The sequence below is a fragment of the Xiphophorus hellerii genome, chromosome 4 (genome assembly GCF_003331165.1).
Source record: "Xiphophorus hellerii strain 12219 chromosome 4, Xiphophorus_hellerii-4.1, whole genome shotgun sequence".
NCBI lineage: Eukaryota > Metazoa > Chordata > Actinopteri > Cyprinodontiformes > Poeciliidae > Xiphophorus > Xiphophorus hellerii.
This window is the reverse complement of record NC_045675.1, coordinates 3,413,887-3,438,475: the sequence shown is the minus strand read 5'-3', so window position 1 is coordinate 3,438,475 and position 24,589 is coordinate 3,413,887. Positions and strand designations below refer to the sequence as shown.

General features: G+C 36.9%; 1 protein-coding gene across 6 annotated transcripts in view; it reads right to left on the bottom strand.

The window, feature by feature from the left end:
- LOC116719060 (C-myc promoter-binding protein-like) overlaps positions 1-24,589 on the bottom strand; it is a 71,375-nt gene that overhangs the window by 27,460 nt on the left and 19,326 nt on the right. For 3 of the 6 annotated variants that reach the window (XM_032561414.1, XM_032561415.1, XM_032561417.1), the window contains exons 3-14: positions 22,567-22,813; positions 19,369-19,438; positions 17,462-17,631; positions 14,423-14,715; positions 13,273-13,339; positions 13,064-13,122; positions 12,416-12,560; positions 11,351-11,526; positions 10,792-10,892; positions 8,325-8,540; positions 5,237-5,382; positions 5,020-5,058 (exon numbers count right to left, since the gene is read on the bottom strand). In XM_032561414.1, the coding sequence (XP_032417305.1) occupies positions 5,020-5,058; positions 5,237-5,382; positions 8,325-8,540; positions 10,792-10,892; positions 11,351-11,526; positions 12,416-12,560; positions 13,064-13,122; positions 13,273-13,339; positions 14,423-14,715; positions 17,462-17,631; positions 19,369-19,438; positions 22,567-22,813 (1,729 nt within the window). The remainder of the gene's footprint in view (positions 1-5,019; positions 5,059-5,236; positions 5,383-8,324; positions 8,541-10,791; positions 10,893-11,350; positions 11,527-12,415; positions 12,561-13,063; positions 13,123-13,272; positions 13,340-14,422; positions 14,716-17,461; positions 17,632-19,368; positions 19,439-22,566; positions 22,814-24,589) is intronic. The other 3 variants (XM_032561416.1, XM_032561418.1, XM_032561419.1) reach the window with 1 other exon arrangement.

Here is a 24,589-nt window from a genome sequence, read left to right as displayed (position 1 = left end):
ATTAGCTGCTTGTTAGCGGTAGCCGTAACTGCTTAGAGTCAAGATGTCTACTTGCAACGCAAAGTTTTGAGCAACAGTAAAATCCCGCAAGAAAAAAAGAAAACTACATAGAATGTAATATTAAATTTAAGATCTCTGATTAACATATTTAAGGCAGACTTGTATTTTTTCTATAAATTTAAGACTCTTTAAGGCTTTAATTTTAGATACATGAATTTTAAGACTTTTTAAAAATGCGCGCAGACCCTGTATTATGTATTTAATTCCTTCTCCTTTCATGCTTTATTTTTAACTTTCTTTCTCATTTATGAACCATATAAACAAAAACACATTCTGTACTGCACAGATCTGGGTTCTATTTATGACATTTTCACACATTTTGTTTTGTTTTTGTGTTTGTTCATGTAATCTTAATGCCTTTATTTGATTGATTTACATCAAAATAAGCTAAAAACCTGATGGAAACAGGAATGTGGCCCTGAGCAGGTGAGTAGCATCCGTCTAAATCAGGATGTCACATGCACGGGTCAGTGTTTGGTGAACACACCAATTAAACTCTTGTACCTAAAAAAAAAAAAAAAAAAAACCTTCAGGGTAATTTAACGCTGTGATGAAGGTGACAGAAGAGGGAGGGCGACAGTAGGTGACCTAGTTTTCTACCTCTGCAGCTTTCTCTGCAAACTGTGACACGCAAAACAAATGACATCCAAATGCAAAGTAAAGCTACAATAAACACATTCACATCCATTACAGAATTAATGATATCACAGGGAAAGAGCCAGCCAGAGAGAAACAGCCCCTAATGAAGACAGATAAAGCTCCTATAATAGGAAACAGGTAGGACAACCAGGCTAAGCTACATTTACAACGAGCTTCCTGCTGGACTGTCTCCATTTCATCCATGGAACAACAAATCATCCGCTGCGGTCAAACGTCGGGGTGACATTTTGCCGTTTTTATAGGTCAGCAGTAAACAGCAAGCAGTAAGCTGATGCATAAGATCTCAGAGGTTTCATAACCAAAGAAAAAGTCTGATCACAGCTTATAGAAAAACGTCAGGAAAAAAACAGACCAGTCAAATAAAACTGATCTGCCGACGGCAAGAAAAGGACAGTGTTACCAAGACTTACAATCCTGCAGTTTTTGTGTAGGTTTTATTTATTTATTTATTGGCTAAAATTATCTTGGTTTTCAGAAAAAGTGTCTGAAATTTCTAAATAAATTCCAGGTTTTTTTGGTAAGAATACATCTACTGCTGAAGTTCGCCTTTATGCAGATGACACCCTGCTTTATTTTAAGAAGAGTTTCCTATACCCTCAGCTCTAGACACTGTGGTGAATAATTTGTAGGAATATGTCAGCGGTTAAAGTTCACCTTTATGCAGATGACATCTTTATTTATTTAGATCACTTTACTTTGAGAAAAGCTGTGTAGGACCTTCAATCGCTCTGTGACTGCTTCTGATTATTGCTTTCCTTGTCAGAGTGGATGGATAGTAATTTCTTGGCTCACCTTCTACCTTCTTGCTCAATCTATATATTTTTTTCCAGACAATGGATTAAACAATGCTTTGTGATTCTTTATTTGTATAGCCCAATAAAATACATTGAGATCTGTGGTTACAATGTGACAAAAATGTGGAAAAGTTGAAGAGATTTAAATATTTTAAGAGAGCACTATACATGTGAATTTATTTTAAAAGGTATAATTAGTGACAACATATGATGCCAAACCATCAAATCTCTAAAGATTATCAGTAGTGGCACTGAAGGAGAACATGTTTGTGCCTCAGAGATTCATCTTTTACATCTTGTTATAAATCTGGGATTCTGTCAGACGATGCGTTTCGTACAAGACATTTACAAGTCTACAATCGCCTCAGCAGGAGCATTAAATACTATAAATTACTGTTTCCAACAGCGACTCTTAACACAAAAGATACAAGGTTACAACCACACACCAGGGGAAAAAGCAATAATCCAGTTTTATTTTCCTGAGCTGCTTAGATTTAATGAGATAACTGCTGCTACAGTGACTGGGGACAGATTGGAGATTTATGGTGGATCTAGGAAGAATTAATAGTCACAGTAGCAAGCAGAGTATACTGAAAAGTGCTTAATGAAAGGCTTTAGCTGTGCAGGCGCTGATTTATCCACCGACAGAACCGAGGCGAGGCCAGGTGGGTATTAAAGTTCATAATTTAGCCTAGTTAGCCTGAAGGTAATTAAAAGACTAATAACTAAATCAGTCGAGGTCCAAGTGAGGAAGAAATATTCTTTTTGCTCTTCTCCCTTCCTTGTTTTTATAGGTAGTCATTAAACAAAGCTGAAAATTTGCAATCAGGATTAAAATATATCACTAAAATAACCTTCTTCTCTTTTAGCATTCAGATAAAGTTTTCCGAGTCACTTTAGAAGCTGCAAAGTAATAAATATAAGAGCTTTTTGTTATTGTAAGATTTTGGAAAGATTTGTGTCATCCCAGAATTTCCCTTTCAGTAAATTATTTCCAGAACTTCAGAAAATAGATAATCTGAATCAAATATTGATGCAAAATATCCTCCAGGCGGTAAACTGGCTGACTACTGATGATTAAGGATTAGCTAACAGCTTTTCTGCAGCAGCTGTTTTGTACTTCCCAGAGTTATTTGTTTAATTCAATATGAATCAAAAAGAAAATTTTAAAACCCAATTTATTAATTACAATAAATGAACAAAACAACAGAAATAATAAATAAAATTAATTATGAAGTCTCTATAAACACAATTATCTTTAGAAAAAGTGGCTATTTGGGACCAAAGCATCCGACTGGAAACTTTTATCATCCAGTTTTTGATAAAAAGAAAAACAATAAATCATGCAAATGGAAATTATTGAGTTTATTTTAATTCGTTGTGTAATTAATTAATTTATTGCTACAAAAAATCCTGATTGCTCCATTTGTCTAATTAAAATAGAAATACATTACTTGAATATTACATATAGATATAACAAACTTAACCTGAATGATTGCAAATCATTTGCAGAAGGCATTCAGCTGCATTTGTGTTTGTTTTTATCTTTTCTGTGTTTATTATAAGGATTAATAATTACTAAAAAAAACAATAGTCACAGAAATAGTGATAACAAACCGTCTCTCCTTCAGGGATCAATGAACTTTAAGCTGATTTTCCTTCACTTGAGCGATCTCTGAGTGCTGAGAAATGACACAGCCAGAGCTAACAAAGACAAACTCAGGATTTAATCGTCTGTACAGGAGGAGCAGGAGGAGATCAGGACACCCAACTCACCTCACTGCAGCACAGAAAAAGCTCCATGATCATTTCCACTAAACCTAAATTACAGCAGGTCGGAAGCTGCTAAAACCAGTGACCCATAGAAGTGACTCAGGGAAAATGGCTGCTGAAACTGCAAACACATTAAGCTTAACCTTCAACTTACCAACATGAATTAAACTCTCCAAAATGCTGCACACAGAGCAAAGAGACAAAACGGAAAAAACCCCTGACTCCAAGGATGTTTTGTGAATTCTCACAACTCTTCAGCTCCACCACGTTTAGTGCAGAGTGCACTGCGGTGTTAAGAAAATATCAAGACCCTGCAAACATGACACATTCTGTTGGATCGTTTTTGTTAGTCCATGCTGCACCGTTTATAATGGAGCCAGAAGGCTGGAGTCTGCACACACAGATGACCTAAAACTGTTCTTTCACACATACAAGAGAAACTGCAGAGGCAGCAGGAATAATGCATGCAGTGAATATCTAAATGAACATTAAAAATGCAGAACACCAAGCAGGCTGATGCTGCCTGAATGCAGCCATGTGAAAAAGGGAGGTGAAAATTAGGAAACTAAGGGTGTCTTCACACCTGATCGTCCAGTAGACTTGGACCAAAAATGAAACATTTGCTACATTTTCAGCTGCTGCGGTTCTCAAACCAACCAAACCCTTTGGAAACCTGTTCCCCTCCTCGCCTGTGGGGGCGCTGCACCAAGAACCACTAACGGAAACGACTCTGAAGAAGACATGAGTGCAACTTCCTGCTTCACAAAATGTAAACAAAAATGGAGTAGCGTCAGATTTTAGGGGTTGTAGGATTTCTCCCTTCACACATTTGTTTTGGTTATATTTACCCAGACTGCTTTGAGATATATTTTGCTTATTGCTTTTGGTCTCTGGTTCGCCTGGTGTTCACATATCCAATCAAACTGCACCAGAGTTCACTTCAACCGAGCAAAGTAGCTATAGTTCCAATCGATTAACTAATAACATCCGTTTAGACTTTCTGTGTTGTAGTTTGACCTCCAGCCATCAGAGGGCACCGCTGGTGATCCTGAAGCGGAGTCCAGCTGATAAAGATGGCGGAGATATCCCGGAACGGGAAAGAGAACCGTCCAAACAAAGTCCAGTGTGGGATGAAAAATGCATTTTATGCGGTTTTGTTTTGAAAAATTTTATTTTTAAATTCAGCAACCTATTTTGTTACATTTTAGTTTAATAGTGTGAGAAAACCACAATTTTCTGTTTATTCAGTCAATATTTACCACAGCTGACAAAATGTTTTTTTAAATTTTTTTAATTTAGGGTTATGAAAATTTTAGCCCTTCATGTGATAGAAAGACAGTTGTCACTCTTGACACAAGAAAAAACTCAGGTTTTTTAGAAAATGGCCGCTTATCAATCAACCAACTCATTAATCAATAAATTGGATCTCTAGAGACAAGATGTAAGTTTTTAGATGGAGTTTTTTTGGTCCACATCAGAGTTAATTACACATTTGGACCAAATCTTCTACGCAAACAGAATAGAGTTTTATTAAAGTGACTAAACAGAGCTGGTGTGAATGCAAGATTAAATCAGCCCTGAAGGTTTTGAAGGTTTCCTAAAGCAAAACGCAGAAAAGATCAGAACTTCAGGTTAGCCATGCAATGCATTTTCACTCAAAATTATTTGGTTATTTTCGCAGGTAATGCACACCAGGAAGCAAGCAGAACAGGTGAAACGGCAGCTAGCTTACCTTCGCTCCTTTCTCTGCGCTCCGCTCCGAGTTGTAAAGCTGCTCGCAAAAGGAAGCAAGAGGAGACAGAGGAGAAAACTTAACTTGAAAGCAGAGAAAGTTACAGGAGGTTCACTAAAACACTCCAACCCAAAGCAGAACCAGAAAGAGAAGGACGAGAAAAGATTGTTTATTTTTAGGAAGCCAAATTAAAATGTATGAAAACGTGGGAACTCACTTTGTCAACGCAGTCGTCAAAGAACGCCAGGCTGGTGTCTTTGTCGCTGACGAACGAGCATTCCTCGATGAAGCGGATGAACATCTGGGTCTTGGTCATGAGCGAGTAAAACTTCTGGTGAGAGCGGTCGCGGCTCTTCAAGAATCCTGCAGATTTAAAACATCAAACTTTAAAAACTGAACTAATTTCACAGAGAGATGACCGGCTGCGACAGCAACAATTAACCGACTTCCTTCAAAGGTGTGCGACTTTGTGGCTAAAGACTCCATTATTCTGTAAAAGGCTGTAAAAATATTCTACAACCTCCATTTGTGTTGGTTTGGATAATGCATGGTGTTATTACTGTAATGGCCAATTTGGGATGTGCGCGAACGTCGTGAAACGGCTCCATAATAGATGCTGAAAGCAGCTTAACTGGGTAATAAGCCTCGTCTGTTACGAGACGGAGAGCAGGAAGAGCGGCCGCTGGCACAACGCAGAGGTGAACGCAGAGTGTTTCCTGCAGATGATTAATATTTTATTTGTGACAGAGGCCACATGTAAGCAGGACCAGCAATTACTTTCTCAGGTTATACACTGTGCAGTTTAATTTTTCTAATATAAAAACGCATTTTCTCTGTTATTTCAGTCTCTTTACCATCTGAAATACAAGAATCTACTAACAGCTTAACAAAACTATTCCATAGCAAAACAAAAATGGCAAACTAGCCAATCCTTAATGTGGAAAAAGAAATTAGTGAGAAGTCTGTAAATTTATATGAAATTATTTTAAATTAATTGGTTGGAGGTAAAATTTATATTTTAGAATACGTTTTCATCTATAAAGTCAGCTCATCGTGTTCATACAAACATGATAGGTTTTCAAATATTTTTGCTGATGCAAAGAGAAAGAATATTTACAGAAAATTGTGTAAAACAAAATTGCTTATGTTGTTTTTGCCTTAAAAAACGGTTTTTTGATTAATTACTAAAGTATTAAACTGCGTGATTAAGTTGCCTTTTAGAGAGCTTAAAGATAATTTTTTACAGCAGAATGTTACTCCAGTAATTTGAAGGTTTTAAAAAGCAGAATCCCAGATTTAGGACCTGTTTTGAATTATTAGTAGTGTCTACTGTTAAAGTTCGTCTTTATGCAGATGACACCATACTTTATTTTAAAAGGAGTTCCCCAGGGCTCAGATGCAGGCCTTGTTTTGAATTATTAGTAAGAATTTGTCAGTAATAAAGTCCTAAAATCCTGGTGTTCCTCAAAGTATCAAACTCTCTTTCAGCAGCTGTAAGCTGCCAGTCAAATTTCAGTTTTTCAGAAATCACTTACAAATCTCAGATATTATTCTGCACCAGATAATGACCATATCAAAGTTATACCATCTTACAAATAGTCAGACATTTCTCTTAATTTAGAACGCATATTGACAATTTTGCAAGCAACATATTTTATTTTTAACATAAATAAAAGTAATAAAAACCTTACAGGGTGTTTCTATTATTATTGTGACATTCTACAAAATGTCACATTGTACTTATATTATGTATATATTTCCTATTTTGGATTTAATCTCATACTTATTGTTGTAACTCTGTGAAGATGACCTTTTACATTTATTCTGTACACTTCTGGTCCTTGTATGTCTCCATGTTTTGGGCACCAGACTTGAATGTCACGTCTAACTGATCAAATCCCCAGAAAAAAAACCCATGAGTTTGATCATGTGAGAAATGAGAAGTTCAGAAGCAACCAAAATGTCACCTTCAGAGATACTGGAGTGGAAACGCTGCAGCTGCAGAATAATCAGAACTGACATTTTCAGCCTCAGAGAGAGAAACTCAAAATGATGTCATTACAGGCATCATTATTTTTATGTTTTTGTTTTTTATAGTAGAACAAAAAGTGATTCACCCAAGTCAGACTGTATTCATGTCCCACATGTCATCAACTTTCTTTCTTCCCAATTTAACAAATCAATCCAACTTCCTCCCATTCAAGAATATTCTGACTTATTGGTTATTTCTCCAAATCATTCAGCATTTCCACATGACTAAAATTAGCTCTGATTGGATTTAATCTCTCCAAAATATATTCGTCTCCTATTTTCTTCATAGTTTCTCTTGTATTTAGCCTATATTTTTATTTAGTTTGTCTAGTTTCTTTTACATTTCAAAATGTTATTTGTATATTATGCAACACTGTGCATGCAATTATCAGAGTTGGGCAAAAATTGTATTCAAGTAAGAGCTGCACTTCTTCAACATATTTTTACTCAAGTGTAAATAAAAAGCAGCCGTCCAAGAAATTACTCAAGAGTAAAAGTATTTGGTAAAAAGTCTAATCAAGTACTGAGTAACTGATCAAATTATCAATCATTTAATATTTAAACATTACATCAAATGCATCAAAATATAAAGTCAAGTGGAAAGTTTAGTATTTTAAAGGACAAAATGACAATAAATCATTCAAGTAACAAAAATAACAAAATCAGGCAAGAGAAAATTGTTCCAAATCAGTTTCGTCTGATTAAAATTTTATGAAACTTTAACAGAAACTGCAGGTGTGTGTCTGTGTCTGGTGGATTTTTGGCTAAAACATGTTTGTCATTCATTCAGTGGGTAGAAAATCCAGAAATTTTACTAAAGTAAGAGCAGAAATACTTCATAATAAAATTACTCAAGTAAAAAGTCCAGTGAAGTAAACTTTTTTTAAGTTGCTAAAGTAAATGTAACTTGGTATTACTCAGCTCTGGCCATCATTCAGCTTTACTCCTCACCTCCCAATAAAAGATGAAAGCAGTTTTATCTAAAGTGGTCGACTGTTTAAAGTCTAAAGGTTTAGGAAGAGAATAAATAACTGTGTTTCAGCATTTGGTTTCGTATTTTTTCCTCAGGTTTTGGAGCGCCATCAGAGGAAACGTGCCTCATTACTCTGTGTTGGACTTGTTGGGGTTTCTGTGTGAAGACTTTGAAGCAGCTGCATGGAAACAGTGGAGCCGGGTTAATGCATTCAGCCCGCTTCCTCTGGGAATGCGATGTCCGGCTTCACATGCAGCACTGGTTTTGAAGTCGTTTTGATCAGACGATTTCGGCGTGTTACCTTGTAAGTCGAAGAGCGAGCTGGCGTCAGTGGCCTTCTCCGACGGCGCCTGTGTGATGGGGCGCAGGAAGGAGCGGTAACCCTTTAAAATGGCCGCCATGAAGCGCAGGAAGGCTTCCTGGATCTCCAGCTCCAGCGTATGGAGGCTCTTCCCACAGCTCAACTCTTGTGAGTCGCTCATGCTGAGCTCCAGCAGCCCGTCGGAGCGGTACTGACCTGGTGACAGAGCCGTACGTTAGCACAGGGCTTCCCAAACGTTTCCACGCCATGGCGCCCAAACAGCGTTAGCTGGACTCTGCTTGAAAACCAGCAAACAATGCTACAAAATATATAAAGAAACTAACTCCACCTCTACTTTCAATAATGATTTAATTCGTTTAGCATAAATATTGCGTTGTAGCTTCTGATTTTAGCTGTCCATGCTATGCTAACTTAAGGAGCAAAGCAGCTATTTGACTGTTAGCCAATCAGAAACATGAGCATGTCAAACAGCTTTCCAATTAGACTGATGATAAATTTATCTGGGTGATAATTTGACCCAGAAATTATTGAAATAAATGGTAATATTGTTGTTTTGAGACAATTTTCAAGCAATATAGCGGTAATGGCATAATAATGCAAGAACACATTTTCAAAGATCAATAAACTTTAAATTGTAATGAACATTGAATACTGGAAGACATTTTAAATATCCAAAATAAATAAAACAAGAACAAATAAAATTAATTATGAAGTCTCTGTAAACAGAATTATCCATAAAAACAGCTAGTTGAGACCAAACCACCCGAGCCACCATCGCCGTGTGAAGAAATGTTCCAAACCAAAAACAACCAATCAGATCCAGGAGGCGGGTCTTATCGCTGTCAATCAACTTAATGTACTCGCTACTAAATGTGTTAAGGGCAGAGAAACAACTTACTATTAGAGAAAACCCATTTATCTGTCATCATCAACAAGGTATGCTAACTGCTGCGTAGCAGATCACATACGGAGGGTGATGGACAACACTAAGACCCGCCTCCTGGCTCTGATTGGTTGTTTTTATTTAGCATTGGGAGAGGGCAGAGGAGCTTGATTATTTCACATTTTTCTCATTTCAAAGTGTCACAACATGGTGACAGTTGTAACAAATATAAGATAAGATAAGATTTATTTGTCATTGTCATCAACAGATTACAACGAGATTGAGATTTGCTCGACTCGAGTTAAGATGCAGGTTATGTGTATATACGTAATATACAAAGATAAAGAAATGAATAGTACAAAATGAGAAATAAATAGACATCAGAAGATGGTTGCAGCGCCTGGAGGTGTCGCAACAGAATTTACATTTTTAACAAAGTGGTGTCAAGAGCAGAAGTTCTTATGCCTTTGAGTTTAGTGCCATGATTGCCATCGGGTAAAAACTGTTTTTTAGGCGATTTGTCCTGGTTTTTATTGCTCTGTATCTCTTGCCTGATGGCAGCAGCTGGAAGAGACCATGGCCAGGGTGGGAAGAGTCATTTAAAATGTCCAAAACTTTCTTGTGGAGCCTGGAAGTGTAAATCTGTTCCATAGTGGGGAGGGGGCAGCCTATGGTTCTCTCTGCTGCCCTAACAACCCTCTGGAGCGCCTTCTTGTCCTTGGATGTGCTGCTGCCGTACCAGACACACAGACCGTACGTGAGCACGCTCTCTATGGAGCAGTGATAGAAGGCCTGCAGCAGGTCTGAGGGGAGATGGTTCTTCTTGAGTATTCTCAGAAAGTACAGTCTCTGCTGTGCCTTCTTCAACAGCTCCTTGGTGTTGGTGCTCCAGGTTAGCTTGTCCTCCAACTCCATGCCCAGAAACCTGAACACTGGGACCCTCTCCACACAGGTCCCACTGATGGTGGTTATCTTATCTTATCTTTAGTTGTTCAGATGGCAACTTTATTAATAGATTTAATACCCAGAGAGAGATTAAAGTATTACTACATCAAACTGGATTAGCAATACATTTTTAAAACAATGAAGCTGAAGTTTATACCTGCTTCCCCCAAAGGACATTAAATTCTCCGGAAAACTTCTAAATGCATATCAATTTCCAGACTTCTGGCAGCGGCAGAGGAGATTTTCAACTTCACTGAATCAGAAAATTCATTTATTCAATTACTGCGGCTGAATAAGCAGCTGTTTCTGCGGCTGAGCCGCTCAGAAAGTCGACAAGAACAGAACGAGACGCTGATTAGGATATTATCCCAGGAAGGATTATTTCTCACTTTCAGCTTGTTGAATGAAGAGGACAAGGAATGAGTGAAGAATAAAAGCTGCAAAAATATTAGAATAATAAAACAACTGGGGATGATTAAAGAAGCACATCAGTTTTTTATTACCCATAATTACCTAGAAAGCTTTAAAATTGCAGCTACAGACGTTATTAAAGCGCCTTGACACTTTCTATTCATGAAACTTTAAAAACATTTAAAGGAAAACGCAGAGAGTACTCACCGTCAACCAGCTGCTGGTGGAGATTACTCAGCACATTCATCAGGTTTTTACACGCTTTCTTTGGCAGGATCTTCCATGTCAGAGCGCGTTTATCGTCGTTGCTGCAAAAGCAGAGAAGCAATGAAAAGCTTGGCCAAAGTTCAGACCACCTGCCAAGCTTTCTGGTAGACAAGAAGGTCCACATGTTACAAGAATAACTGCTGACGAAATGTTGAGGAAACGTTTTAAGAAACGTTCATTCTGGTGATTTTACAAGAAGTCTCTAAATTTAAAAACTCATAAAAAGAAGAAAAAACTGCAAAAAAAATTCACATTTTCCCAAAGTAAAATTCAAATACCTTCCAAACACTTTCAAGGTAAATTTTGAAACCACTTCTACACTTTAGAGACAAAAACAATACAAATTAACTTAAAAAAAGTTTCTACTCACTAATATATGGTATTATCCATTAGTTATTACTAATATCTTGTGATAGTATTCTACATTTTACAGCACGGACAAAAAAACCCTAAAATATAGCAAAAGTTTGTTTTAAAATCTCTCTGTCTCTCTGCTTACTGGAAGATGGTGTTTGTGTCCAGGTCCACACAGTTTACGTCAGGCGGAGGGTCGTAGAGGTCAAAGTACCGGGAGTCGACGCCGACGATGAACGGACAGGGGGCGCTCAACACGTCGGCCAACGCCAGGGGGCAGAGCGGGATGTAGGGACACGGCCAGTGGAAGGGGAAGATCATCTGAGGTGGAGGAGAACCAAAACAAACGTCACGCTGGTGCTTGACGATTCAACACACAGAAAGTATTCAGACCCTTTGAGACACAAACCTCACGTCAAACATGTAAAAACTCACATTTTAAAGCAACTTTTTTATGATGTTTTATAATCTACAAATGCAAACAAATCTGTGAAAAACAAAAACCAACTCCCTAAAGGTGACCTATGACACTTCCTTGAACAGGCTGGATAAGTCTAGTGCAGGGATGCCCAAAGCGTGGCCCGGGGGCCGTTTGTGGCCCTCAATCCCAGGCCAGCCTGTTGATGCAGATGTAAAGCTTTCACTGTTGGTAACATAAAGTGCAACACAAAGTTTTCATCCAGGTTTTTACTTTAGATTTTATTTATTTTAATAGTAAAAGGAAACAAGAAAAAAAACATAAAGTGGCTTTAACTAAATGCGGACCTGTGTTGTTAATAAGTTTGTCAAAATAAAGCCGGACCGGGCCATATTCTTGTCTCTAAAAATACACAAAAAAGTCCAGAAAAGGATGAAAAATTTTGTGTATGGTTTGCCTTTTTTTTTTTTAAGTCTTTATTTTAAATCTACTACTGGCACATCTGTCGTCTACAGAAATCTGATTACTTTGCTCCTTTCATTAAAGTATTTAATGTCTATTTGTATATTTTATCTAGAAAGTAAAAATAATTTAAAAAAATAAGTAGTTTTGCTATAAAAAACTTTTTGCCCCATGCCAAAAGTTTGGGCACCACTGGACTGTGATTTATACAAAACATGTTTGTTTCATTTTTGCACAAAATCATTCTTACATAAAGACAGAGAAAGAGTTTAATAAGCTAATTGGACAACAAGATGGAGGTCATTGTCCAGGTTTCTGGTGTCAACTTACTGACACCAGCGCCTCTGTGACGCTGGTCAGCACCGCCGGCCGTAAAGAATGGACCAGGATTTTATGTTCGGTGACGGCGAACACCAGCAGGGTGACGGCGTTCTCCGGACCGAGGTTATGGAGCAGAGTGGAAAACCTTCCTCCGCTGCGGAAGACAAACGTAAAAATCTTATTTTATTTCTGGTTCCAACAGGAAAATTAAGTCAATAACATTGATAATAAAAAATAATAATAATAAAAAACAACCACTGGTTCCACTGGCAGATTTTTCTCCACCTGTTTTTCCTGTTTTAAGTGAAATAATCTGTAATTTGTTCTCTATATTAAAGGATTATCGATTTAAAAAGCTGATTAATCTTGCTGAAAAGTGACTTTTAAGTTATTTTAAATGAACTAAGATATTTAAAATGAAAAGCAGACCAAAAATACTTGGTGATGTTTTATGTTTTTGCAGTGCAGCTCTGAATTATTTCAGAAACTGCAACGATCTACAACACAGACCTTAAATCAGAAATAAAATGAGTAAAATCAATAGAGCACTTTTGCCTAAATGGCCATTAAACAGGTGTAAGGTCAATAAGTTGCAGCTTATGTCAGAGGGAAAAGATTTAGATTAGTGAATAAACATTTAAGAGCAGCTGCTCTCACCTGAGCGGTAAGGGAGAACTCACTGGCTGGCTCAACATCAGGCTGTCATGAGGAGAAAGCTGCAAAAAACTGGAGAGTCAACCAACCAAAAACACAAAACACCTGCAATAAATCACTGAAACGTTCATCCATAATGGAGGAGCCGAACACAACCCAGCAGGCAACCAGAGAAATTTCACCAATTTCACTGCTGCAATTAAAGAGCTTACCTGCACCAGGATGCGAGGCCTTTGGGAGGAAGGGAAGGGAACTTTGTGCATGAAGTGAGAGATATGTCTGGAAAAAAGAAGAAGAAGAACGGGGGACGTGAGGCCAGAAATAACAGCAGTGGGTGGCAGAATAGTCTTTTATGTGCAGCAGGGGGACATAAAAAGGCTGTTTCACATTACCACAGCAGCAGAATTTCAGGAAAAAAAGATCCTTTCTTTCAGCAAAAAACATAAAAATTGCACTTTTTTGTTGTGTGGGGAGAAAATAGACTTATTAAAGTGAAAGAACGAAGGCAGCGCCATCCGAGTCTCTGATTCAGCCAGCAGAAAACTACAAGAAAATCATGGAAAAGTCGGGCTGCTGGGTAAAATATAGACAATATCTGACAACAATAAGCAATATATCAAGTAGGCCAGTCATGATCAATTTACCTGGACGACAAATTGTCCCATAAACAATAAACGATAATATTGTTGTTTTGAGTCCATTTTCAACTAATATAATGGTAATAAGGCAAGAACACGTTCTCAAACATTAAATTATAATGAACATTAAACACTGGCACTGTTTAATTTATTTATCCAAAATAAAAAAGTAAAACATCAGAAACGACAAATAAAAAGAATTTTGTCAACCAGTTTATGGTACAAAGCCATTGTACAGCGCATACAGCAGTAAAACCAGCTGACCAAACATGTTTGAACTTTGCTTGGGTTGCTACGTAACGGCACAGTGACCGTCAAATTTGACTTAACATTCAAGAGGTTTTTGAAACGGCTCATTTTCCAGACACCAAAAATTGTTAACTTATTGCCAGGAAATGGCTGTTTTTTTTAAGTGTTTGACCTGTTTTCAGAAACAGTTGAGAGTCAAAAGCCCTTCTCTTTTCCAAGCCAAACCTGCTGCAGCTGGGTTGCTAGCTAGGTAACCAGCTTGGCTGGGGTTGCTAGGTAACACCGCAGTGTGACTCAACAAACAGGAGGTTTTTGAAACGGCTCATTTCCAGAAATCAAAAAACATTAACTTATTAATTCTTATTTTTAAAGCGGCTGAGTTGTTTTTAGAAGCAGTCGAGACCAAAATGGAAGCACAAAAATGTACAAAATGTAAATTTTCCCATGATGGGCCCCCTTTAAAGCGACAGCTTACTTCTCAATGGGCAGCGCGTGCGGGCCGGAGATGGAGTATCGATAGAGGAATGTGAGGAACTTGCGGAAAGCGTCGAAGAAGGGCCAGTGGGACAGCAGGCAGATGCACTTGTTGGTGTAGATTGAGCTGGCGTTGGCGACGCTGTTTCCAGGATTGATGGCGGCGTCCGCTGCAGAGCTGGATGGAGAGGCGTTGCATTGTTCTGGGCTCAAGAGGCCCAACTGGGAGAGCTGAGTATCAGTCAGGCACTCCTGTGGGTAGGGCTCATAAAACTGGATGGCAGCACCGTAAACCTGAAACAGGAGAAGGTGATAAATCACATCCATCTTTTCACGCTGCTGCTCACTGAGACGACCTCCATCAGGACCTCCTCACTGTACAACTCGGTAATTATCCGAGTGAATCCACTGCATATACGCTGAAGGTCCACCAGAGCTGCAACCAACAGTTATTTTAGTAACAATTAATCAGTTATGATGACAATTAATCGGAAAATTAATCAATTAATCAGGTTTTAAAAATGGCACATTCTGCAGATTTTTCATTTGCATTATTAGAAATATATTAAAAGATGCAAATAAGCAATACAATTCCTTTTTAAATAATAAAATAAACATGTTATTGCCTCAAATGAAATAACGTGGCTGTGGAGGACAAGTTTATATATCAAATATACTATTAAAACGCATTTGTTTAATTAGTAATTTAATAAGTGCATTTGTTGAGGTTTAGGTAGCACTATTATATTGCATGTAGCTAATTTCATAATGTTTTATTGTGAATAAGTGTTTTATTTTAAGTTTGTATGTTTATAGCTTAATTGGCCACTTTGCAATTTATGCAAATGAGGTGTGCCGCGCTGGAGCGTTAACGAAGGACAGATAGCAGAGAGAAGAGAAGGCGCTGCAAGTAAGATGGACAGAGCCACGCGGTTTTTCAACCGTAGTTTGTTTTGTGTTTATCTAGGATTCAATTGCTCTTGTAAAGGATAACGCAAAAAAACTGTGGAATAAATTTTTGCTTTGCATCTTTACATCCGAGCACTGTGGAAGTTTTTATTTTCCTCTTCAAACACGCGAGTAAATTCAGCGAAATTAACCTTGTGGCAACACAATGGCATTCCTTCACATATCCTGACATCAACATGTGAACATCAATATGGTGCAGGGCTGTACTTCCCTTTGGGAAATACTCGCATTACTCTTAAAAGTAAACTTTTCAAAAAAAAAAAAAGTTACTGAAGAAAATTTAATTGGGTTAATGTATCTAGTTGCTACCCAACGTTGTAGTAACGTTTGTCCAACTCCACAAAAAATGTGTCTTCTTCCTAATAATTTATTTTTTTAACTTTTGTTGATTCAGTTTCATATCTACGCTGTTTGTCAGGTGATTCTCTTCAGGTAAACCGAGTCTTTCCGTCCTGCTGAGCTGCGTTAAAAGTCGAGTCACACACACCTCCAGCCTTTCTCCCAACATAAACACACACACGTACACACAGAGCCTCGACTCGGCAGCAGGTTTCGACACTATTTGAACTCCGACGCTGCTAAACCATCGCTGCACTGTGGAGGTTGTTTGTTTTTATCCCGATTGTGTTTCACCTCACGGTTCAGCGATACGGGTCGGCTCCGGCCTCGTCGCAGCAGGAACTCTTCACAAACCGAGAACCAGAGCGGTGAGGTCGCGTTGATGTTTACAGAGTCAAGAATGAGAGTCTCAGCGACGCATCAGAGAGAGATCTGAAAGCTAAGATGATCAACCGAACTGTGAAGGGCTCGCAGTCAAAAAGTAAAAAAAATATTCCTGCTGATAAAACTGGAAAGATGTTTGTGCTACAGATAAATGCAAATCTATCTGTAATTTTCCTGATAAAATTTTTATTAAATTTAAAAATTTGTTGCTTTTTCTTCAACTTTACAAATCAAAATTCCAAATATTTCCAAATGTTCAGATTTGAGTAGCAAATATTTCATAAGTTTTGTTTTATTATTCACCTTTTTTAGAGTATCTGGGAAAAAATGATCTCAGTTCTGTTGAAAAATCTGCAAACTCAGATGTAAAATTTAAGAGGAATTTTTCCATATTAAATACAGATTTTATTCAGAGGCATCCTTATTTTATTTTCAACCTTATTTATATAGAACTTTAGATAATGAGTTGCACTAAAATGCTGCAAACAACAATTGATAGAAGCTAAAAATGAAAAGTAAAATATACACCAAAAATAAATTCTAATTAATTAAAAATATTAGACAACATACTGTACAAAATTAAAAGAAAATCCCTAAAAAGATTTTATTCAGTAGGATCTTTATTCTATTTTCAACTTTATTCATAGAGGACTTTCTGGCAAATGAGTTGCACTAAAATGATGCACAGCAACAAAAAATAAAACAATAGATGGAAGATTTTAATAAAAGTAAATAAATTGTATTTAATTTAAAAAATAAATAAAATATTGTACAAAAGTGTGAAAAAATACTAAAAACATTAAGATTATGCATCATTTCTGACATCTAAAAAAATTAATCACTGAGCACACAACAGAAATGTTGGACTAATAACTGAAACATCTTTTTAATAATCTCTCTTGCATTTTTAGAGAAAAATAACTAAATGTCAAATATTAAATCTCCAGAAAAGGACCAAATTAAATGGAACCGGCTCACAGTTTTGATGTATTATAGATTTACAATGAGATTCTTTTGCATAAATTAGAATTAAATAATGTCAACGTCAAAAAGTAGTGTGGGAAATATAAACACATGAGATATTTAATGTGTTGCAAGCGAGATGTTTGTGTTCTCTTTGGATTTGACATGTATTTGCAGAATTGTACCGACTGCAACATGCATGACCCAGTTTTCCTTTAGGGATGAAATACATTGTGTTTTTTTTTTAGGTGTGTTTAGTCTGTAGATCCAACAGCTGCATATGTGACAGTTACAGACTTCCTGTCACCAGTGTTTTTTTATCTGATGCAGCAGTGTAGGTGTTTGTGAATAAAAATGAGCGTTAAATCACGTTCAACCAGCTTACCTTCTCTCCAGACGCGCCGGTGAGGACGAAGGTGGAGAAAACAGGCAGGGAGTACTTGGTGTTTGCTGGCCAGCTCTCGATTGTTGCCCCCATGGGAAGGCAGAAGAGAGGGACCGACTCCGGCAGAGGGAAAGACTCGTAGTCCTCCTCCGGATATCTGCTGAATAAACCTTAAAGGACAAAGAAAAACAAGAAAACAAGCTTTAAGGGATAGTGAGGTAAACTCCTCTCTGAAGCAGCAAATCAAAACTTCTTGTGGAGGTGAAATTACTTCTCCAATAGTGCTAAAACCGTCGTTATAACGCACCTCATTGAGTCAGTGCAGAAACCCTGGGCTCTGTAATAATCAATCAGTGCTTTGTAACAAGGCTGCGGAGTAATTAGTCTCTGTCAGCAGGACAGAAATAATGAAACCCTGACTTCATTTAATGAGCTGTTTAAACACCGAGCTGCCGCAAACTTTGGATAATGTACTTGTTCTGAACAATCCAACTTCCATGGGACTTAAACAGGTTTTACTTTCTGGTTATGTAAAAAAAAAGAAAAGAAGAAAGAATAAAACAGCAAGACATCAGACACATCACTCTGATAGTTTGAGCATTTAGCTGGGATTTATTTTACACAGAAAAAAGGGAGAAAGCTGATTTTTAGATGTTTTTTATTTTTTATTTATTTTCTCTACTGGAAAATAAATAAATGTTTCCCTTAAATTCTTTATGAAAACATGAATGGATGGACGGATGGACAGACGGACAAACAGTCTGGTTGCTACAGTTGCTGCAGTTACTGCAGCTTCATGTGGAAACAAACTGCAGAAATCTGCAGCGTTTTTTTTGCTCTGACTCACTCAAATCGTCTGAGATAGAATCAGTTTCCTGCAGATTCACCAACATGTCGCCCACTGAAGGTAAGCAAAACTCAATCTGCCAGAAAAATAATCAATTTGTCTTCTTAGAGTCCAAATCACACAGATGTTTCATGTGAAATAATAATAATAATAATGTCACCATAAAAAACATAGCTTTTATTTAAAGCAAACATAAATACTGACAGAGCAGGAGTTTATCTCATCACTCAGGTTTCAACCCAAAGCGCTTCAGAGAGTCTCAACCTGTTAGTAAGGATGCAGAGAAATGCAGGCAGAGCAATCTGCATCCCTGAAGACACAAACATGCAGGAAAAACAAAAACAACTGAATTACATCGAATAAAATATCAAATAAACCATGAAGAACCTTCAATAAAGCCAAGCCATGTCAAGGCAAACCATCGGAGCGCTTTAAAGGGACAGTGTTTTCCAGACACACAGTGCCATTTTATAGCACAATCAAGTAAATATGTTACATTCAACTGTAAGGTAACATATTACAATTGTTATAAAAATGCCACATACATCAAATATGACTTTAAAAAATGTTATTTTATAGAATAACACGTTGAAATTGGGCCTCTGTCTCTTTAAGAATCTCCACCTTCAGGAAGTCATCCCAACACAGATCCTCTATTCACCCTTTAATGTTTTTACCAGAGTTGCACTGAGCAGCAGCTCCTATAATGAGCTCAGCAGTTCCACCAGGTGTTTGCTAATTGCTGCTGGCTAGTCTGAAGGAGCTGAGTGGGTGCTGCTTTGTGAAACAGCTCCTCAAAGGCGGAGCTAGTTCCCACCAGCCGTTTAACCAGATTAAAGGATTTCTCCAACATGCATGAAAGAATCAAGGTCAAACTCCAGGTATGTTTTAATGAGGGAAAAACATGATGTAAAGCTAAAAAAAAAGTCTATTTTAAATAATACCAGCCCTTTAAAATACCACTCAGAACTGGTTTCTCTCGTCTCTGATGTCAGACGTTATGAAGGTTTACCTGCCAATGGAGAGAAGTAAGAGACACACCTGGATCAGGAAAGCTCACCTGCTTTGTAGGCGATCACGTTGGTTTTGGCCACAGATTTCTTGTAACACAGGTAAACGGAGGAGCCCCACTGCAGACAGGAACAGAGCAGGAGATTCAGCGCAATGTGGACAATCAGAGACAAGCTCACAAAAAGGGAAGCAGGACAAGGTGAAATAACTTCAGCAGTAATCTATTCATAAAAAAAAACAAAGTTACGAAAGCTGGGCTCTGCAATTTGGCTTGAAAATAAAATCTATAATTTTTTTTTAGATCAGTTCCAATTTCTGGTTCTAAATCTTTTATTTTCAAAAAAGAGATCAAAAATGACAGAAAATATATATTTAAAAAAACTGCTTTTATTTCAACCATCCCTTTCTGAGACTAATTTTGAGAACAAAGTTAAAATATTAGCAGAATAAAGACAACTTTACAAGAAAAATGTCTAAAAATTATGTTAAAAAAAACAACTTTGTGATTGCGTTATTTCCATTAAATAAGAAACACAATTAAAATCACACGTGAATTTGTTTGTTCACGCAATAAGTCATTGAAAAACATGCAGCCAACTACGTCCTGTTGTCGTCATCTTCGTGGTTTCTGCCAGTAGTAACATCCAATTGTTGTTCATGAGACTCGTAAATTGCAGAAAAAAAATTTCCATTACAGTTTTGCAAAATAAACAAATTTCAATATGGCTGAAAAACCGCCTCCACTTAGCGCAATTATATGGTCAATCGCTACTCTTCCATTACAAATGTGCTAAAAACTGTTGATATTCTGCTAATGTCAAAAATAAAATATCCAATTTTTGGAGACCGCAATTTTGCAATTGTTGTGTTTCCATTAAATGGGAGGCACAATTAAAATCACATATGAATAAGTCTGTTCCCGCAATAAGTCATTAAAAAATACGCCATCATCCTCCAACTACTTTCTGTCGTCTTCTTCTTTGTGGTTTCTGTCAGTAGTAACATTAGGATGTTAGTCATGTGACTCATGTGATACAACAGAAGTGTTTCCATTGCAGTTTTGCTAAATAAATCAATTTCAACACGGCCAAAAAAAAAGAAAAAGAAAAAATCTGATGCTAACACCAAAAACGAGGGTTTTTCTTAATTGATATGTTTCCATTAAGCAAATTTCTTCGAAATGTCAAATTGCTCAATTGCTCAGTCAATGAAATGTTGTACATCAAAGAATCTTCAGGTGTTAGATTGGTCCAGTCAAAGTCTAGACCAAAATGAAATCATGAACCTGTGGAAAGACGATGCTTTCACCCAATCGGAGCTGAAACTGTTCTAAAAATATAAAATAATTCAGTCTTCTGTTTGAACAAATGACTTTGCATATAAATGACTAAAGTCTGAACCATGAAATCCCTTAAAGAATGAAAACCAGAAGTGTCTGAAAATGTGGGATAAATGGGAAAATGTTTGGCTGCTGAGACATGCATGTGACCTCTGCAGCAACACAACACAAGGAATGTTGCCACCCAGATCGATACGACCACATGTTCCTCCTGCATTTCCTGCACTCTGAAACGTAACTGGAAACGAGTGTGAAAGAAAAAAGCCCTGCATGATTTCTGCTGGGCAGAAAGACAAAAGAAAGATGAATCCATGTTTCAGCTTTGTATAACAATGAAAAAAGCTTTCCACGCTTTTGATCAGCACAAACTATCTGTGATGGTGCAGCAGAGTGAGTGTGCTTCATCAGTCTGATGTTTTCTACTGGAAGTGTCTATTTGTGAAGAAATCTGGACAAAAATGGACACATTCACTGCAAAAACACAAAATCTTAAGTAATTTTGGTGCAAATATCTTAGTATACTTGAAATAAGACAAACTTACAAGTTACTTTTCTGCAAAATATAAAAGCTTGTTTTTAATATTTTTTTAATATTGATGAAAAACATACTAATTTCACTGGGAGATTATTTCACACATAAGATTGGAAAAATATTTTGTTATAAGTTAAATAATCTGCTGGTGGAGCCAATAGTTTTTCATCAATATTACTGACTTAAAACAAGCTCTTATATCTTTTAGACTTTTAGAATCTGTATAATTCAGTTAATTAATCAATTGCTAAATTAGTTGACGACTAATATGATGGATTTAAGAGAGGAAAAGCATGACAGTGAATGAAAAAATCCCACCACTACTGGCGATAGCAGCGATGAATTCAGGCATTTCATGAAGCTCCTGCTGCTTTACTTTCCTCCAGTTTCAAGGCTTTTCTATAAAAGCTGCATCAGAGATGAAAGTCTGGAATACATGGGATGCCTTTCATCCACAAACAATAAGATGCATTTTTCTGCGCAGTTCCATAAACACAGAGAATTCACTGCTAAACTTTGATAGGTTTAATCTCTATTAGGAAATACTTGCTGAACAAACTGTAAAGTAACAATTATTTTTGGCAATCGATTATTCTGACGATTAACTGGTAATTCTGGTGATTAATAAAACATTCTAACTGGTAATTAAATAAAAAATGGCATATTCTATTGATTTTTCATTAAACCGCTTAAGCCTTTTTATACAATGTTAGAAATACATAAAAAGATGCAAATAAATAATTCAATTCAGGTTTTCAATAAGAGAATAAACATTTTATTACCTACAATGCAACAACATAGAATCCCTTCAGTAAATCTGAACCACCAAAGCTTCATTTTGGTTTTGGTTGAAACATATTTACAGTTTTTATCTTAAAACTGGAGGCCTGAGGGCCATTTGTGGGCCCCTGGCCACAAGTCAAGAATGGTGAAAATTTGACCAACAAAATAGAAAACAAAGGTTGACACCAAAAATTTGGAAATTGTAATTTTTTTTCTTTTAATGATGTAACAGTCCCAAAGCCATTTTTATGTTTTGAATCTTTAAATATTAATAGATTTCATAAAAACCAAACAGGGAAAACAATAAAATCATTTTTGCATTTTTAAAAATGAATTTTGTGGTTTAAGTTTGACAGTTTTGGCCTCAGAGACAAAACATCTGGCCACCGCTGTCATACATACAAAATGCATACATTTTATGCACAGATTTGACTTAAGAACTGCTCTGAGTTTTCAGCAAATGGCCTTTTGTTGAGTCTGTATACTCCAGTTAATGATTTATTATTAAATTAGTTGACAATCATTTCAATAATCCTTTAATCAGATTAATCAGATTAATCGTTTCAGTAGTGTTAAGTGTGCGGCGTCCTCACCATGCTGCTGTTGAGGTTCTTCTCCACCTTGCAGAAGGTGTGCGGCGGCGTCTCGCCTTTGCTCGGGATGATGATGCAGATGTCGGTGACGGCCAGGGAGGCGTGCGGCTGGCTGTCCGGCGCTCGGCGGTACGTGACATAGATTCGCTGGGAGGAGTTGCCGCTGATGTTGGCGGGACGACCAGCGGGCGTGGTCTGGATGAGGTGGCAGCCCTGCTTCAACCTCTCCTTCCACTCATACAGGACTCTGCAGGGAGGGAAATAACATCACATGCAGGGGCAGATACCACAAAAAACACAATATTTTACTGGTTATGGGATGGAGGAAGGGCTGGGAGATACAGTTATTTAATTTATTAATTGAATATTTGATTTTTGAAGATTTAATTAGTGAAAGATCTGGATTTTTTTCTCCAATTGTCTCCTTTGGTTTCCATAGTTCAGAGTGGCGGCCATCTTGTTTTACAGCTTCTATATCTACGACAGATTGTAAGGGTCAGGGTAAAATTTTCTATTTATGAAAATAAAGTTAATGTTACAAGAGCACAGGCGTAGTAATATAATAAAATCTTAATATTATGATCATAAAGCCATGTAGTTGTATTTGTATGAGAATTCCAACACAAAATTAATTATCTAAGCTTTTTTCCTCATTAAAATTCTTTTTTTCTTATAATTTTAAGACGTTCTGGTAAAATTGAGTCTTTATTCTACTAATATTATGACTATATTCTCGTAATTAAAACATTTTGTAACTTGGTCCCAATACTCCATTGCATAACTCACTGAATGGAGGATTGAAAAAAAAAACTTTAAAATATTTCCTCTCATTAGTAATTGGAATAGAAAGTGAGGGGGGGGGGGGGGGGGGGGGGGGGGGGCTGAGGGAATTGATTAAAATCAGAAATCTGAGATTTTTTTTTAAAGTCATGTCACCCAGTCCAGCATTTGTGTGTAAAATTTGAGGAAAGAGATTTTAATACATTGGAGTAAAGCTGCCACACAACAAACACTGAAGCTCTGTGAAAACTTTCTGGATTCACATGAGCAACACTTTTCAAACGATCTAAAGGAAAAGTTGCCAAGTCTTTCTGATAGTTTTTCATTCTAAAATTAACTAGACAAACAAAAATACTTAAATTCAAGCTGTGAAACACTGTTGTCTCTACACATAACAGAAAATTTACCTATAATTAAATGTTATTTTAAAAGTTTCTGTAAAAAACATGACAGGATTTTATTTCAGCTGTATTTTTTACAGGTCTACTACAGTTTTTGTCAATATTTCTACAAATCTAGAAAACGTACAACACCGCATGCCATCACAGTCAAGAATAAAGAAAAGACTTAATGTTAGAGCAATAAATGTTAGAATAAAAGCTTAGAAATAGTTTGAAAGCCTGAAGCCTGGTCAATCAGGACCACAAGAGAACAAAGCCTCAGTGAATGCATAATAGATAAAAACAAAAACTTTTCTTCTCTTACTCATAGCAGCTCATCCATATGGAAAACATTCAGTTTATTAGCAGCAAATTATGCAGAGAAATGGACAGCTCTGCTGCACTGGTGCATGCATATTTCAAACATCACAGGGATCGCAGTTTGATCTGCGTTCAAACCCAAACCAACAGCATGTTCTGGTTGCGGCAAAGAATTATTGAGCAAAGAAAAATGTTCATTCTTCTTTTGTTTGCGGTTTTGACACTGGAATACAGACTGGCATTGATTTGAACATGTGCATATAGTACAAAAGTGTCCTGAAAGACAATACATTTTTGTTTTTTCTTATAAACTCTCTTACTCCTCACTGACTCTTCTGATTGGTCATCAAATCACAACTCAAGCACACCAAGTAAAACTGTTCAAACACTACACAAGGAGCTCACAGGAGGGTTTTAATGTATAAAAAGATCATTTTTGTACCTTTGTGGCACTAAGATGTCTAAGATTTCCCTCAATCAAACCTCGCAGAAGGCAAGAACTTAAAATTAAAGCATAAAATTACAGTAATTTTCCCCAACTT